Source organism: Syzygium oleosum, unplaced genomic scaffold, assembly GCF_021117445.2.
Source record: "Syzygium oleosum isolate NSW1041296 unplaced genomic scaffold, Sole_v2.1 Sole_v2.33, whole genome shotgun sequence".
In the NCBI taxonomy this organism is placed as follows: Eukaryota; Viridiplantae; Streptophyta; class Magnoliopsida; order Myrtales; family Myrtaceae; genus Syzygium; species Syzygium oleosum.
The window spans coordinates 1,392,156-1,407,662 of NW_026607517.1; the positions used below are offsets into that span (position 1 = coordinate 1,392,156).

General features: G+C 41.6%; 2 protein-coding genes and 1 pseudogene across 2 annotated transcripts; all 3 read right to left on the minus strand.

Annotated features, from left to right (window-relative positions):
• Window positions 1-2,108: 2,108 nt before the first annotated feature.
• On the minus strand, window positions 2,109-6,210 carry LOC115666428 (scopoletin glucosyltransferase-like). Its single transcript, XM_030588156.2, has 2 exons — window positions 4,941-6,210; window positions 2,109-2,670 (listed from the first exon to the last, which is right to left on the minus strand). The coding sequence occupies exons 1-2, from the start codon at window positions 6,064-6,066 to the stop codon at window positions 2,348-2,350; spliced, it is 1,449 nt and encodes a 482-aa protein (XP_030444016.1). The 5' UTR covers window positions 6,067-6,210; the 3' UTR covers window positions 2,109-2,347.
• A 3,852-nt stretch (window positions 6,211-10,062) lies between these two features.
• LOC115672939 (scopoletin glucosyltransferase-like) lies at window positions 10,063-12,121 on the minus strand (annotated as a pseudogene).
• Window positions 12,122-12,493: 372 nt separating this feature from the next.
• On the minus strand, window positions 12,494-14,466 carry LOC115672931 (scopoletin glucosyltransferase-like). Its single transcript, XM_030594932.2, has one exon. The coding sequence runs from the start codon at window positions 14,225-14,227 to the stop codon at window positions 12,770-12,772; it is 1,458 nt and encodes a 485-aa protein (XP_030450792.1). The 5' UTR covers window positions 14,228-14,466; the 3' UTR covers window positions 12,494-12,769.
• Window positions 14,467-15,507: the final 1,041 nt, after the last annotated feature.

The following is a 15,507-nucleotide window of genomic DNA, read 5'->3' on the forward strand; positions in this document are numbered from 1 at the left end:
AAATTCAAACAAAATTGATAAAAACTTTGGATCTTCTCTTCAGAATTAAGATCTGACCTAAAGTTGGTGCTTTTTATGGAATTGACCCGACTTCCAACGGGAAAATAGGGACCAAAAAGATGTAGAGAGCTTTTGTTTTGATTGTTTCTCGGCTCAAAAGCAAGGGAAATACCCAAAAATGCTCGAATAAGCACAAAACAGGATATTTTGATCCTCAATAATTATGATGTTTTTTGTTTGCCGTTTTCATAACAATCGATGATACAAGTTAGGTCAGCTAATCTCTTGCATCAAGAAGATGGAGTTATGGCATGGCATGTAACATGATTTGACAATTTTATAGTATTGTACTTTATAAAAATGGGAATTCCACTACCTCTTCATTTGAAAAAAAAAATGTATTTTTTTATGATGGCTGTACCATTGATGTATAAAATAAAGATAATCGGCTTTGAGTCAATTTGATTGACGACAAGTCGTGTATCCATTACATGAGAATACTTTTCATAAGAAAATTCAAAACTGGCATGATTGTGCATATGTTATGCCTTTCCATCAAGAGCCAACTTTAACAAAAGTAGGTTTCTAAACTAGCTACAAGTTCTGACCAAAAAAAAAAACTAGCTACAAGTGACAACTCTCCCATCTGTTATGTTAATTAAGATCAACTTTTTTCAGGTCACTATCTCTTAAAGGTAAAATAAATAAAAAAATTTACACTGAATCAATTTATCAATCCTACAAAGTTGCCTATAATGTTAAATTATATATCGAGTTTGAACCGTTTACTGAACCCGGCCCAATTGAAGGATGTAAATCGATTTATTAAAGCGAAATCTAATTGAAAAGAAAAAGAAGTTACTTTCCTATTTGATTAGAATTCCTTTCCTTGATTGCCACACAAATTCACGTGAAGGTTCGTTTCCATTGAAGATTATTATCCAAGTTGACTGACAGAAACTTGAATATAGTGGACGTCTGACTTCCATTATTGTGCGGTCAACAAGATTTAAAGGGACAGGGAATCTACTTAATCATCCTGGAAAGTGGCTTATAATGCATGGCTGGTTGTTGTGGTAATGGAAGTACTCATTGTCCTTGCATCTTTCGTATCCTGCTTTTATACCGAGACGTGATGTTCCCATAGAATGATGTCGAAATCATAAGGCAGACTTGGCTTTAGCCTTTTGATGCAGACGACTCACCAGACAGAGGCGACGAATTTTCATCTTTGGAAATTTCCACTTCTCTGAAAAACTGGAACCCGAGTGTATACATGGATCGTCGAATGACTCGGATAGCCGATAACTTCGACTATGCTCATGAGTTCACACGGTGCAAATGAGAAAAGCATGTTCGGCCTACCAGCATATTCTGCTCTAATCCAAGCGTTCTAAGGACTGCATCAATGATGGCCCAAGAATCAGAAACTACATCGCTGAGAATCCTATCTGAATTTCCGAAATTTCCTGCTGAATCATCTGCTAGACAAGTCCTCAAGGCCTAATGATCTGAGGGGTCATGGTAATTAGGCCCAAGCATTCATTGCCGTACTTCTTGGAGCCGAAACAATACCAGTATTGGGGTTCAGAGCTTTAAGGCCCAATGGAAAAGGATGAAAGGGGTGCTTTACGTTTCTTCCTGTCTGGTTCTCGTTTGATATTGAAGGTACTCAATCCATGAATATGGACATGTGTAAGTCAAGAATATGAATTGACTCAAGTCGATGACGAACCCAAATTGTGATCGGTTTGGGCCTAATATACCTTGAACCCCAACTATGGTTATAAGGAAACTTACCGCGAGGACAGAATGAATTACTACCTCTCTGTCTTTTTTTCTAAAACTGTTGCCAGCTGCCAAGTTGTATGCATCTCCCAAGATCAGTTGTGCAGCAGCCAAATACGTCATTAACATGTGACCACTGACGAGGTTGAGCTTGTCGTCTTCTTCCTGTCTTTTTACTCCTGCTTTTTTTCTCTGTTGTACTGTTTTTTTTGTCTGTTAATGTGCACATACAATTCTATGGAATATGAAGTTGCCAAGATCTCTCCGCTACTAGTGTCTCAAGGACAGATAATTCAGAAAAGGGACAGGGCATCTTGCTGTTGAAATTGCGACTATGAGAAACTTTAATTTCTTGGGCACAAAGGAATTCAAAAGAAATGAAAATTAAATGATCACAGCTTTCCTAGAACAAATCCCATGACAAGAAACAGCAAATCCACCATTTTTCTCTACTTCAACACCACCGCAGATACTCTGAAATAGAGAACGGAAGATTTCTATTTCTTCAGCTTTATTCTCCGGAATCAAAACTTCAAGATTGATCGCTTCAGGTCATGAATCATATCTTCTTGTTACTAGCCAATCTCTGCAGTCTGAGCTCTTGAAGCAGAGCACCCAAATCAGACCAAGAAGATCCACCTTCTTCCACAGCCCCTCTTGCCATCTCTGCCAGTGCTTTTGCTCTCCTTCTCATTTCCTCTGCTTCCTCGCCTACCCGGACTCTCTTCACTGCCTCCTCCACTCTATCGCTCTTCACGCTGTCGCCAAACAACCTCACCCACTGCTTCACCCCGACGTCAAGCCCGATCTTAAGCACTTGGGTCACCAGCTTCTCGTTGTAGAATTGCTCTGCCGCGACCAGCCACGTCACCAATGGCACCCCTGCTGTGATTGCTTCCGGGGTCGAGTTCCAAAAACCCCAAATCAGGTACACTAAGAATAAATTTACCGCAAATTAATTTTTCGACAATAAAAATCCTTAAACAGTACTCGATAAATTTACCAAAAACTAATTTTTTTACCACAAAAAACCAAAATTAGTATATTTATGAAAAATTTACTCTTTATTAGTTTCCGTTAAATTGAATTAATACAACAAAAAATCACAAACCCAGTACACCAAGGACAAACGGAGGGTAAAACCCAAATTGGTATGCCGTCAACCGCCACGTGTGACGGGTGTGTACCGATTTGAGGTTTTTGGTGGTAAAAAATTTAGATTGGAGTAAATTTGTCATGCGTATATACCGATTTGGAGTTTTTCGTGGTATTAACTCGTATGTTAATTAAGACAAACTTTTTTCAGGCCTCTATCTCTCGAAAGGACAGGGAATCCATATGCCTAATCCTAGGAAGTGGCTTGTAATGCTTGGTTGGGTATTGTGGCAATGGACACATCGTCCTGGCATCTTTCATATCCTGCTTTTACACCAAATAACGATGTTCACCTAGAATGATGTAGAAATCATAAGGCAGACTTAGCTTTTAGCATTTTGATGGGATGACTCAAACAGATAGAACCGATGAATTTTCATCTTTGGAACTTTAACAGAGTCCGAAGACAAAATTAACATCTTAGGAAAGTTGGACCCCAAGTGTACATGGATCGTCGAATGATTCGATTCGGATAGCTGATGATTTGACAATGCTCATGAGCTCACATGGCACAAATGAGAAAAGTACGTTTTGGGATACCCACAGAGCTCTAATCTCTAATCCAAGCATGCTAGGAACTGCATCAATGATGGCCACAAATTGAGAAAGGAAAGAAACAGCGAATCCAGCAATTTTTTCTACTTCTAAAACCACGACAGAGACTGTGAAATTGAGGATGGAAGATTTCTTTTTGTTGTAGTTTTTTTGGCCGGCGCCGGCGACCGACCATAGGCCAGGGCCGGCGAGGGCGCCGTCGCCCTTGCTTCGACTCTCGCCGGTCGTGATGGTGAGGCCTCGCCATCGCGGCCGCGAGCCGTCCCGCGCCGCGACGCCCTCACCGGCTCCCGGCCTATGGTCGGTGGCGCGGCGCCGGAGGCAGGCGGGCGCAAGCCGGGAAGAAGAAGAACAACAAACCAAGAAAAATAAGAAAACCAAGAAGAATCAAAAATGAAAAAATTGTTCAGAATCAAGCAAGCTACTTTTTTTGCTTCGATTCTATTCTAAAACTGATTCGAAATAATTTTTTGCAAAATTGTCGCTTACGACAAAAAATTTAATAAAAGGATTTGCGTTCCCAAACCGATTCCTAAACAAAAACATAAATTTTTACTATTGGAGTTCGCCAAACGGCCCTAACGTACTTGTCGAGTTCTGCAATACCACGATAGATCCTAGTTCATTGAAAACCCTAGAAGTTAAAAATGGAGACGTCATGCATGACCAATTACACAAGATGGGGCCTCCCTTCAGAATTGGCTACGGGGCATCCAATTTGGAAATTCATTTCTTTCTGTGCAAGGAAAAGTGACTTTAGGATTAATATGCGGTCGCTGAAGCTTGAAAAAATATTCGCGTCTCCTTCCGACTGCAGCAGTAGGCTAATTCTCAGCAACAAAAACAATTCTCCTAATTAAGACTGTACGTGTTTTCATGTGCATTCGCGCAGACAGCGAGGACGCGACTTTTCTCGCCCGAATAGCATATTGTCTTTATTGAATGGGTATTGCATCAAACACCAAGGATGTTAGGCAACGATGCAGGAATTGAACATTACAGCAGTGACTCCTAAAATGAAAGCATGGCGCAACATGTTCTTGATCGATGCACGACGCAACAAAAGAAAGGAGAAAAGATTCGGGACTCTAACATAACCATACACTAGACTAGGCTTCATTTTGATTCGCGAGCGGCTTTGTGCTGCCTGAGTTCTTCGATTAGCGAAGTCAAATCTGAGTCGGATGATCCACCTTCTGCAACAGCCTTCCGGGCCATTTCACGAAGCGCTGTCGCCCTTCTTCTCATTACCTCTGCCTCTTCACCCGCCATAACTCGTCTCACCGCCTTGTCGATGTCATCTCTACGTACAAAATCTGCATTAACTCCGAACTCGGCGAACAGTTTAGATCCAACGCCAATCCCGATCCCCAGCACTTGAGTGACCAAATGTTCGTTATAGAATTGATCAGCAAACATCGGCCACGTGACCATTGGCACACCGGCACATACTCCTTCCAACGTCGAGTTCCATCCGCAGTGAGTCACAAATCCACCGACCGACTCGTGATCGAGAATCAACACTTGGGGCGCCCACCCTCTTATGATTAGGCCCTTCCCATCCATTCTTTCTTCAAAACCTTCTGGTAGCCAATCTTGTTCTTCATTTTTAACTTCCTTCACAATCCATAAGAAATCTTGTTGAGATGCCTCGAGCCCCTTCGCGATTTCCACCAGCTGTTGAGAACTGAATCTTGTCATGCTGCCGAAACACACGTAGATAACCGAGTTGGGCCTTTTCGAATCTAGCCATCTCAAGCATTCATGGCTGCTGATGGATGCTTCCTTACCCCTCACCACTTTATCTGCAGTATCGCTATTGCAGAGTGAGACCGGACCGATATGCCAGGCCTTCCTTCCCAAGACATTCCTGTAATAATCGGCATAATCCTTTTCGAGTTCAAAAAAGCTGTTGAAAATGCTTCCATAGCTCTTCAGCTCTGCTTCGGACGCTTCTCCTCTAATTAAAACATCCGTTTCAACTTGTCTTACATGATCCGCCAGCTGATTCCTTGTCAGCTTCATTTCTCCAGGGAGGTGAGGCACAAGGAAAGTTTCTGAATCAGATGAAACTCCCTTGTGTGGTTGATATAGGGCGATGACTTCCCTGGCGCACACAGCGATGATACTTTCTCCTCCAAAGGTTAGCCTGGGAATTTTCAACCGAGCAGCAACATCGGTAGCCCATGCAAAGAAAAAATCTGCCACTAGACAATCCGGTCTATGTTCTTCCAGGATATGCAAGACCGGTTCCCGAAGCAAGATCAGGCCCTTAGCGAATTTATGCTGATTTTGGCTCATAGTGACTGCATCAGTACTCTCCCAACCTTCCGGCATCCCTACCTCAGCCGACGGGAATTTGACGGTTTGGATTTGGAACTCCAAACCCAACTGATTGACTCTTTCGATTTGTTTTGAAAAAAGGGTCGCATAGGGAGGGCCAGTGATGATGGTGATTTTTGCGCCTCGAGTCGCAAACATTTTGGCGATGTCCATCATGGGTATCATGTGGCCGTGAGCCGGTAATGGCAGAAAGAATATATGAAGTGGGTTTCTTTCATTCTCCATAGAGACGGAAAAAGAATGATCCAGGCTTTGCTTCGTCTATGCAGCAGACTGCAGAGTTTTAGGAAGCCGGCTAACGTGTTTGTGTGTTTGTTTCCAAGTACATGTCTATAGCCATATATAGACTTTGGCACCACAGGATAGGAAGACCAAGTCCTTGAAACATAAGTCTACCCTTTCTGACTTTTATCACGACTTGGACTGCAAGAAAACTTGGTGTCCAAGATCTCCGGCTGCTTCCTTTTAAAACTGATAAATGGATTAGGCGCAGACAATGAAGACGGGGTGAATTGGGCTGTTTAAGGATACTTGAAACTTTTCGTTATTAATTATTGGAGAGTGTGTAGAACATGCCCCAATGTTGTAGAAACGATCGTGCATGTTTATAAACAAATATCTTTTGCCAACAGAATAAAAAGAGAAAATGTATATCATATCTGTAGTGGTTTGACCCTACTCCACTCTCCCAGTTTTAATATACATAATCAAGGCTGAATCCACTATATAATTCTTGAGATGTTACAATGCGTCGAAGATGCTTCTTTCCACTTTTTGATTTGCTTCTACGATATAAAGCAATCCTCGCTACACTTAACACACTCTTCTCTCGTTACGTACGCTCGACATATACAAAAAGAATACAATCACATTTATAAAATTTCTACACAAGAAGAGATGAACACTCCGAGCATAAACTATTATTTGTTCGTTTTCCCCCGGCTCTAGTACTTCTAGGGTTGAATTTGTAGTCGTGAGACCTCGAAGACCGTTTGAAGTTCAAATGCCACAAGTAACCATTATTTTGCCATATGAAGTCGCAACATCACTCTTAGCTCTGTAGAGATAGTTTTGCAAAATAGCTAGTTATACTTCTGCAATAGTCTATCATCCTCTGTTGCATTTTCAAATATGGTAGACTGTTTTGATCTTCTCCGATTCGCTTTTTGTGGATTCCAATGCCTAAGACCAGCTATAAAGTACCAATTCAAATTCAAACAAAATTGATAAAAACTTTGGATCTTCTCTTCAGAATTTAAGATCTGACCTAAAATTGGTGCTTTTTATGGAATTGACCCGACTTCCAACGGGAAAATAGGGACCAAAAAGATGTAGAGAGCTTTTGTTTTGATTGTTTCTCGGCTCAAAAGCAAGGGAAATACCCAAAAATGCTCGAATAAGCACAAAACAGGATATTTTGATCCTCAATAATTTATGATGTTTTTTGTTTGCCGTTTTCGTAACAATCGATGATACAAGTTAGGTCAGCTAATCTCTTGCATCAAGAAGATGGAGTTATGGCATAGCATGTAACATGATTTGACAATTTTATAGTATTGTACTTTATAAAAATGGGAATTCCACTGCCTCTTCATTTGAAAAAAAAATGTATTTTTTATGATGGCTGTACCATTGATGTATAAAATAAAGATAATCGGCTTTGAGTCAATTTGATTGACGACAAGTCGCGTATCCATTACATGAGAATACTTTTCATAAGAAAATTCAAAACTGGCATGATTGTGCATATGTTATGCCTTTCCATCAAGATGCAACTTTAACAAAAGTAGGTTTCTAAACTAGCTACAAGTTCTGACCAAAAAAAAAAAAAAACTAGCTACAAGTGACAACTCTCCCATCTGTTATGTTAATTAAGATCAACTTTTTTCAGGCCACTATCTCTTAAAGGGAAAATAAAAAAAAAGTTTACATTGAATCAATTTATCAATCCTACAAAGTTGCCTATAATGTTAAATTATATATCGAGTTTGAACCGTTTACGGAACCCGACCCAATTGAAGGATGTAAATCGATTTATTAAAGCGAAATCTAATTGAAAAGAAAAAGAAGTCACTTTCCTATTTGATTAGAATTCCTTTCCTTGATTGCCACACAAATTCACGTGAAGGTTCGTTTCCATTGAAGATTATTATCCAAGTTGACTGACAGCAACTTGGATATAGTGGACGTCTGTGACTTCCATTATTGTGCGGTCAACAAGATTTAAAAGGATGCTTATCTTGACTTTTCTTCGGGCTGAACATGAAAGGAAAAGAAGGGCTCCATAATATAAAAAGATATATTTTCAGCCGCACAGATGTAACAGTTTTTGGTCGTGCACAGGAGTAACAACGTAAAGTGAAGAACTCCATGGAAGCCGCACGATGATTTGTGCCGTGAGTTTAGCACCAATTAAATTGTTTTATTTGTAAACACTTAGTTATAATCTAAGTGTGGAAAATACTCGAGCATATTAGCGATTGTAACTCTGATTTTCTAATTATAGAGAATTATTTATTGCTGATTCTTCCCGTGAATGTTAAGTACTGGGGGTGTCAGAACCGAACCGGAAAACCAAACCAAAACCAGAATCGAATCGAAATTTCGTGCATTTTCTGTCCTATTTGGGTTTCAGTTCGGATAATTAAAAATAACCTTTTTTATATTCTAATTCGGATAGTTTCGGTTCGGTTCGGTTAACCGAACTGAAAATCGCCCATCTTCTTAATATTAGAATTTGCACAATCTCTCTCCTTTTTCACTAAACCTTTTTTTAATGTTACCAAAAAAAAAAAAACTAACCAAACCAACCAGGTTTTCAGTTTGAGTCACGGTTTGGTTCGATTCAATTGCTCACCCTAACGGTTTGGTTCGGTTCAGTTCTTCTAGAAACTCAAACCGTTGACACCCTTAGGTACCAACACTCACATCGAATCACGTAAATCATTTGTGTCCTTTATTGTTCCTTGTTATTTCTCTAATATTTTTGCATTGACTTGATTTGCAAGATGTTGTCGTTTCCTCGTTAATATTTCAACATATAATGCTTGGTCAGTTTTTTAGTATCCTGCTTCTATACTGAGACATGATGTCCGCATAGAATGATGTAGAAATCATAAAAGCAGACTCAACTTTAGCCTTTTGAGGGATAACTCACCAGATAGAGTCCATTAATTTTCATCTTTGGAATTGTGATACGAGTCTTGAGACAAAATTAACATCTTAGGAAAATTGGACCCCAAGTTTTCATAGATCGTCGAATGACTCGGATAGCTGATAATTTGACAATGCTTATGAATTCACATGGCACAATTGAGAAAAAAGTATGGTTGGTCCCCCCGCAGAGCTCTAACCCAAGCAAGCCAAAACTACATCAATGATGGCCAAAAAACTACATGTGACAATCCTATCTGAATTCTGAAATTTCCTGCTGAATCATCGGCTAGACGAGTCCTCAAGGCCTAATGATTTGATGGGTCATGGTAATTAGGCCCAAGCAATCAATACCGTATTTCTTGGGGTGAAATCAATACCGTATGCAAGTTCAGACCTTTAAGGCACAACGGAAAAGGATGAAAAGAGGCTTTTTCTTCCTGTCTAGTTCTCGTTTGATGTTGAAGGTACCTAATCTATGAACCGGTGTCCAGCTTCCTGTTAGTGTGAAAGTTTGATGTCAACGATCGTTGACTCAAGTCAATGAAACAACCGTTGTATGCCTTCTAGTCAAGATTAGACACTCTTTAAGGCAAGCACGCAAGAATCTTCCTTCTCCATGTAGAGAGAACTCTGAGGTGAGGTTATCAAGAATGAACCCATCCCCTTTACTATTCTTCGAACCGTGGCAAGTGGCAAGTTTACAGGCCAATCATTCAAAGAAGTAACTATCTACATCCTTGTCGAACACGGCAATACTACGACATATCCTAGTTCATTGAAGATCATAAAATTGAAAATAGAGACGTCGTACATGACCAATTGCACAAGACGGGTCTCCCTTCATGTTTGACTGGGGAACATTCAATTTGGAATTTTCGTTTCTTATTGCGCAAGGAAAAGTCATTTTGGACTTGTCTCCTTCCAACTGCAGCAGGTAGCTATTCTAAACTACTAAAACATTCATTCACGCAGAGAGCGAACGGACTTTTCTCGCCCAAATACCATCTAGTCTTTATTGCTAAATGTATTGCACCACACACCAAGGATGTTAGGCAATAATGCAGGAATTGAGCATTACAGCAGTAACTCCTAAAATGAAAGCATGGCACCTGTTATCGACGCAACGAAAGAATGGATAAAACATTTAGGACTCAAACGTAACAGTCCACTGGACTAGGCTTCATTTTTATTCACGAGCAGCCTTGGGCTGCCTGAGTTCTTCGATTAACAAAGTCAAACAGGAGTCAGACGATCCACCTCCCCCAACAGCCTTCCTGGACATTTCGCCGAGCGCTTTCGCCCTTCTTCTCATTTCCTCTGCCTCTTCACCCGCCATAACTCGTTGCACCACCTTTTCGATGTCCTCTCTGCTCACATCATCTGCACCAATTCCGAACTCAGCGAACTGTTTAGATCCAACGCCAATCCCGATCCCTCGCACTTGAGTGACCAACTTTTCGTTATAGAATTGGTCAGCAAACATCGGCCACGTGACCATTGGCACACCGGCACATACTCCTTCCATTATCGAGTTCCATCTGCAGTGAGTCGCGAATCCATCGACCGACTTGTGATCGAGAATCAACACTTGGGGCGCCCATCCTCCTATGATTAGGCCACCCTTACCATCCATTCTTTATTCGGAACCTTCTAGTAATTAATCTTTTGCTTCATCTTCATCTTTTCTCACAATCCATATGAAATTTTGTTGAGATGCCTCAAGCCCCTTCGCGATTTCCACCAGCTGTTGAGGACTTAGTTTGGTCAAGCTGCCGAAACACACGTAGACAACCGAGTTGGGCTTTTTCGAATCTAGCCACCTTAAGCATTCGTGCCTGCTGATGGATGATGCCTTACCCCTCACCACTTTATCTACAGTATCCTTATTGCAGAGTGAGACCGGACCGATATGCCAGGCCTTCCTTCCCAAGACATTCCTGTAATAATCGGCATAATCCTTTTCAAGTTCATAAAAGCTGTTCAAAATACTTCCATAACTCTTTTGCTCCGATTCAACCGCTTCTCTTGCAAACTCGGAAAATTCTGTTTCAACTTCTTGTCTTAAATATTGCGGTAGCTGATTCCTTCTCATCTTTATTTCTCCAGGGAGGTGAGGCACAAGGAAAGTCTGTGAATCAGATGAAACTCTCTTGTGTGGTTGATATAGTGCGATAACTCCCCAGCTGCACATAGCAAAGAAACTTGCCCCACTAAAGACTAGCCTGTGAATTTTCAACTGAGCAGCAACATCGGTAGCCCATGGAAAGAATGAATCTGCTACCTGAGAATCCAGTCTATGTTCTTCCAGGGTATGCAATATTGGTTCCCGGAGCAAGCTCAGGGCCTTCCAGAATTTATCCAACAATTCCGCCTGATTTTGGCGGCCCTACCTCACTGATGGGAATTTCACGGTTTGGATATTGAACTCCAAACCCAACCGATTGATTCGTTCGATTTGTTTCATAAAAAAGGTCGCATAGAGAGGGGTGGCGATGATGGTGACTTTTGCGCCTCGAGTCACAAAGGTTTTGGCGATGTCCATCATGGGTATCATGTGGCCTTGAGCCATTAATGGCAGAAAGAAAATTCGAAGTCGGTCACTTTCATTCTCCATAGAGAGGGAAAAGGAAAGATCCAGGTTTTGCTTCGTCTGTGCAGATTGCAGAGTTGTACGAAGCTGGCTAACGTACGTGTTCAAATATAGGTCTGTGGCCATATATTGACATACGGACCGCAGGATACAGGAGAAGACACATCCTTGAAAGGATAAGCTAACTCGTTCTGGCCTTTATCACAATAAGGACGGTAAGAAATTCGGTATCACATGAACTCCGGTACATATCTGTGAGGAAGCACCAGAAATTTCTCCGACACCTTCATATTGAAGGTACCTAATCTATGAATATGACGCGAGTTAAGTTCGTCATTGAGTGAAAGTTTGATGTGAACAATTGTTGACTTTAGTCGATGATAAACCGAAATGTCAATTTGGTTTTGGCCGAAAATACCTTGAAACCCAAGAATGATTATAAGGAAAATTACCATGAGGATGGAAACAATTACCTCTCGGTCTTTTCTCTAAAATTGTTGCCAATTGCCAAGTTATATACATCTTGTCTCAAAAGATCATGCAACAGCAAAATGTCATTAACATGTGATGACTGAGGAGGTTGAGTTGCCCTGTCTCTTGCAGGGCATGGGAGTCAAAACCCACATCCAAAACTACACGTCCTCACTCCTAGCTCCCTTGAGAAGATTGGGATTCGAACTCCTCATTTCCCCCTTCTCAAGTAAGAAGGGTAGCCACTGGGGCAAATCCCAATGCTTATTGCCATCCTCTTCTTGTCTTTTTTATTTTTGTTTGTCTTTCTAGCCTTTCTTTGTCTGTTGATGGGCAATACAATATTTGGAATATGAAATTGCAAAGATCTCTCCGCCTGTTGTGTCTCAAGGACAGATTATTCAGAGAGGGAAAGTCACACAGGGCATCTTGCTCTTGAAATTGCAACTATGAGACTTAACTTCAATTTCTTCGGCACAAAAGAATTCAAGATCGTGTATACTTTGCCTATTACCTCAAAAGAAGTTAACTCACATCCTACACATTGAATGATCACAACATTCCGAAAATAAATCCCATGAAAAGAAACTGCAAATCCAGCTTTTTTCTCTACTGCTAAACCACAGCATAAACTGAGAATAGAAGATTTCTATTTTTTCAGTTTTATTCTCTTGAAGCAAAAATTCAAGATTGATTGTTCCAGGTCATGAATCAGATCTTCTTATTGTGAGCCAATCTGTGCAGTCTGAGCTCTTTAATCAGAGCACCCAAATCAGACCAAGAAGACCCACCTTCTTCCACAGCCCCTCTCGCCATCTCTGCAAGCGCTTTCGCTCTCCTTCTCATTTCCTCTGCTTCCTCACCCACCAAAATTCTCTTCACCGCCTCTTCCACTCTCTCGCTCTTCACGCTATCGCCGAACTTGCTCACCCACTGCTTCACCCCGATGTCGACCCCGATCTTGAGCACTTGGGTCACGAGCTTCTCGTTGTAGAATTGCTCTGCTGCGACCGGCCACGTCACCATCGGCACGCCGGCCGTGACCGCCTCCAGGGTTGAGTTCCACCCGCAATGCGTCACGAATCCCCCGATTGCCTCGTGATCGAGAATCAGCACCTGAGGAGCCCAGCCCCTTATGATGAGGCCCTTGTTTCGGATTCTTGATTCGTACCCGTCAGGCAGCCACTCTTCTTTGCCTTCTTCCACATTCGGGTCCTTCTTCACCACCCAAATGAACTGTTGCCCTGATGCTTCCAGTCCGACAGCGATCTCATGGAGCTGAGCAGCGTTGAAATCCGCCATGGTTCCAAAGCAAATGTAGATTACTGAGTTGGGTTGCTTCGAGTCAAGCCACTGGAGGCACTCGTGCTGGTCAATGGATGCTTGGTTGCCCCTGTGTGCTTTGTCCTCAATCTCCTTATTGCACAGTGAGAACGGGCCGACAAACCAGGATCGTCTCCCGAGGAATGTCCTGTAATGGTCAGCGTAATCCGGCTCGAGCTCGTAGAAGCTATTCATGACGACTCCGAAGCTCCTCTTCTCCGATTCCTTCACCACATTGTAGAACTTGGTGAACTCGGTCTCTTCCCTTACAAAGTCTGGCAACTGCATCTTGGACAGTGTAATTTCTCCAGGGAAGTTGGGGATGACGAAGGGCTCTGAATCGCAGGACACCGTCTTGTGAGGTTCATAGAGCCTCACGCATTCTGTGCCTGCCATGGAGAAGGCACTTGTCCCATGGAAAACGAGCCTAGGAATGCCGCACTTGGCCGCGATCTCGGTTGTCCAGGGGTAGAACATGTCCGAGATTAGACAATCGGGGGCAAGTTTCTCTATCAGCAACTCGAGCTGTCGGTCCAGCATCGTGAGGGCACTCACGAATTGCTTGCGCATATCCATCATAGTGGCCTTGTTTATATTGTCACAGTCTTCTGGCAAGCCGACCTCTTTCAGGGGCAATGTCACCGTGACGACATCGATTTCGAAGCCCAAATCCTTGGGTTTCGCGACGGATTTCAAGAAGGTGGTCTCATCCTTGGACATGGCGATGAGCGTGGACTTGCAGCCTCTCATGGCAAACATTTTAGCCATGTCGATCATTGGGATCATGTGGCCCCGAGCCATGAAAGGGAAGAAGAGAACGTGAAGCTGATGGCTTTCGCTACCCATTTTGGCCTCTCAGGAGAATTTTCTGGTACAGGAACGTTTTCAGGAATGATGGCGGTGAAGAACGAGGAAGATTGATGCTGTTGACTTTTGAAAGCTGAGGTTTGTTTAAAGAATTTAAACCTGGGGCATATATATAAGGAAGGGATTGGCAATGCAGAAAAGGGCGACGAGAGAAAGACAATTTTGATTTCTCCTAGTCAAATATATTTTATACGGTGACCAGAAAGATGAGGGGAATAGATATTGTCCTCTGCATTACATAATCTCTTACGCAAAGCATGCAAGTTGTAGGAAAGTCATTGGAAAGAGGCAATTCACTTACTTGTCAAGTTCTGCAGAGACGTCATGCATGACCAATTGCACAACATGGGGCCTGCCATCATAATTGGCTACGTGACACCCAATTTGGAAAATTCTTTACTTTCTGTGCACGGAAAACCTCACTTTGCATGAGAAATTATCGGATACCACTTTGATTTGAGGTCAACAAAAAAAAGAGTCCATACCTCTTGCGACATGAGTCACTCGCGAGCCTCACCTGTCAGAAAAATCTCTCTCTTCTACGGATAATCAATACGTGATGAATGAAGCTTTTGTACAAAAGTGGTGTTTATAAAGTTTTTGGAATCATTTCATAAAATGTTTGCTCTGAAATCTATAAAATTAGATATTTGACGAAAGGGCGACATGAAACCAAAAAAAAAAATCATAACATAAATTTTCTAGCTTTGCCATTGTTTTTCTTTGTTTCTCCGGTCTCTAGGCAAAATCGTGGAGTGAACATTCTCTCTAAATAGTTTAATTTAAAATTACGAGAATCCATTTATTTTCCTAAAATAAAAAATGAAAGTAAGTAAAATTTTCTTCACCTGCCGTAACTTCGCTTTTGTTTCTTTTTGTTTTGAGATTGAACAATAGAGCCTGGGGTCTTTGTGGGAACAATAGAGCCTGGGGTCTTTGTGGAAATGGACTACTTCTCTTGATTAACTGTGAGGATCAATGTGTAGGAACATTTGGGAACAAATTTAACTCCAAGTTCTCAAGTGGAAAATTGATTGATTCCGTGCGCTACATAAATTAAGTACCACGGAATTTTAAATTATTTTTTGTGTGAAAATTTCATAAACAATCATTTTAGTGATAAAACTTTAGGAGATCAATTGAGTGCCAAAACATTTGAAAAGTTTCGACACCAAAGCGAGCACCTTATAATAGCTATAACACTAATACCGTCCTTATCTCCTTTGCAGGGTAAGCTACTCTCGGCTACAAAAATAATT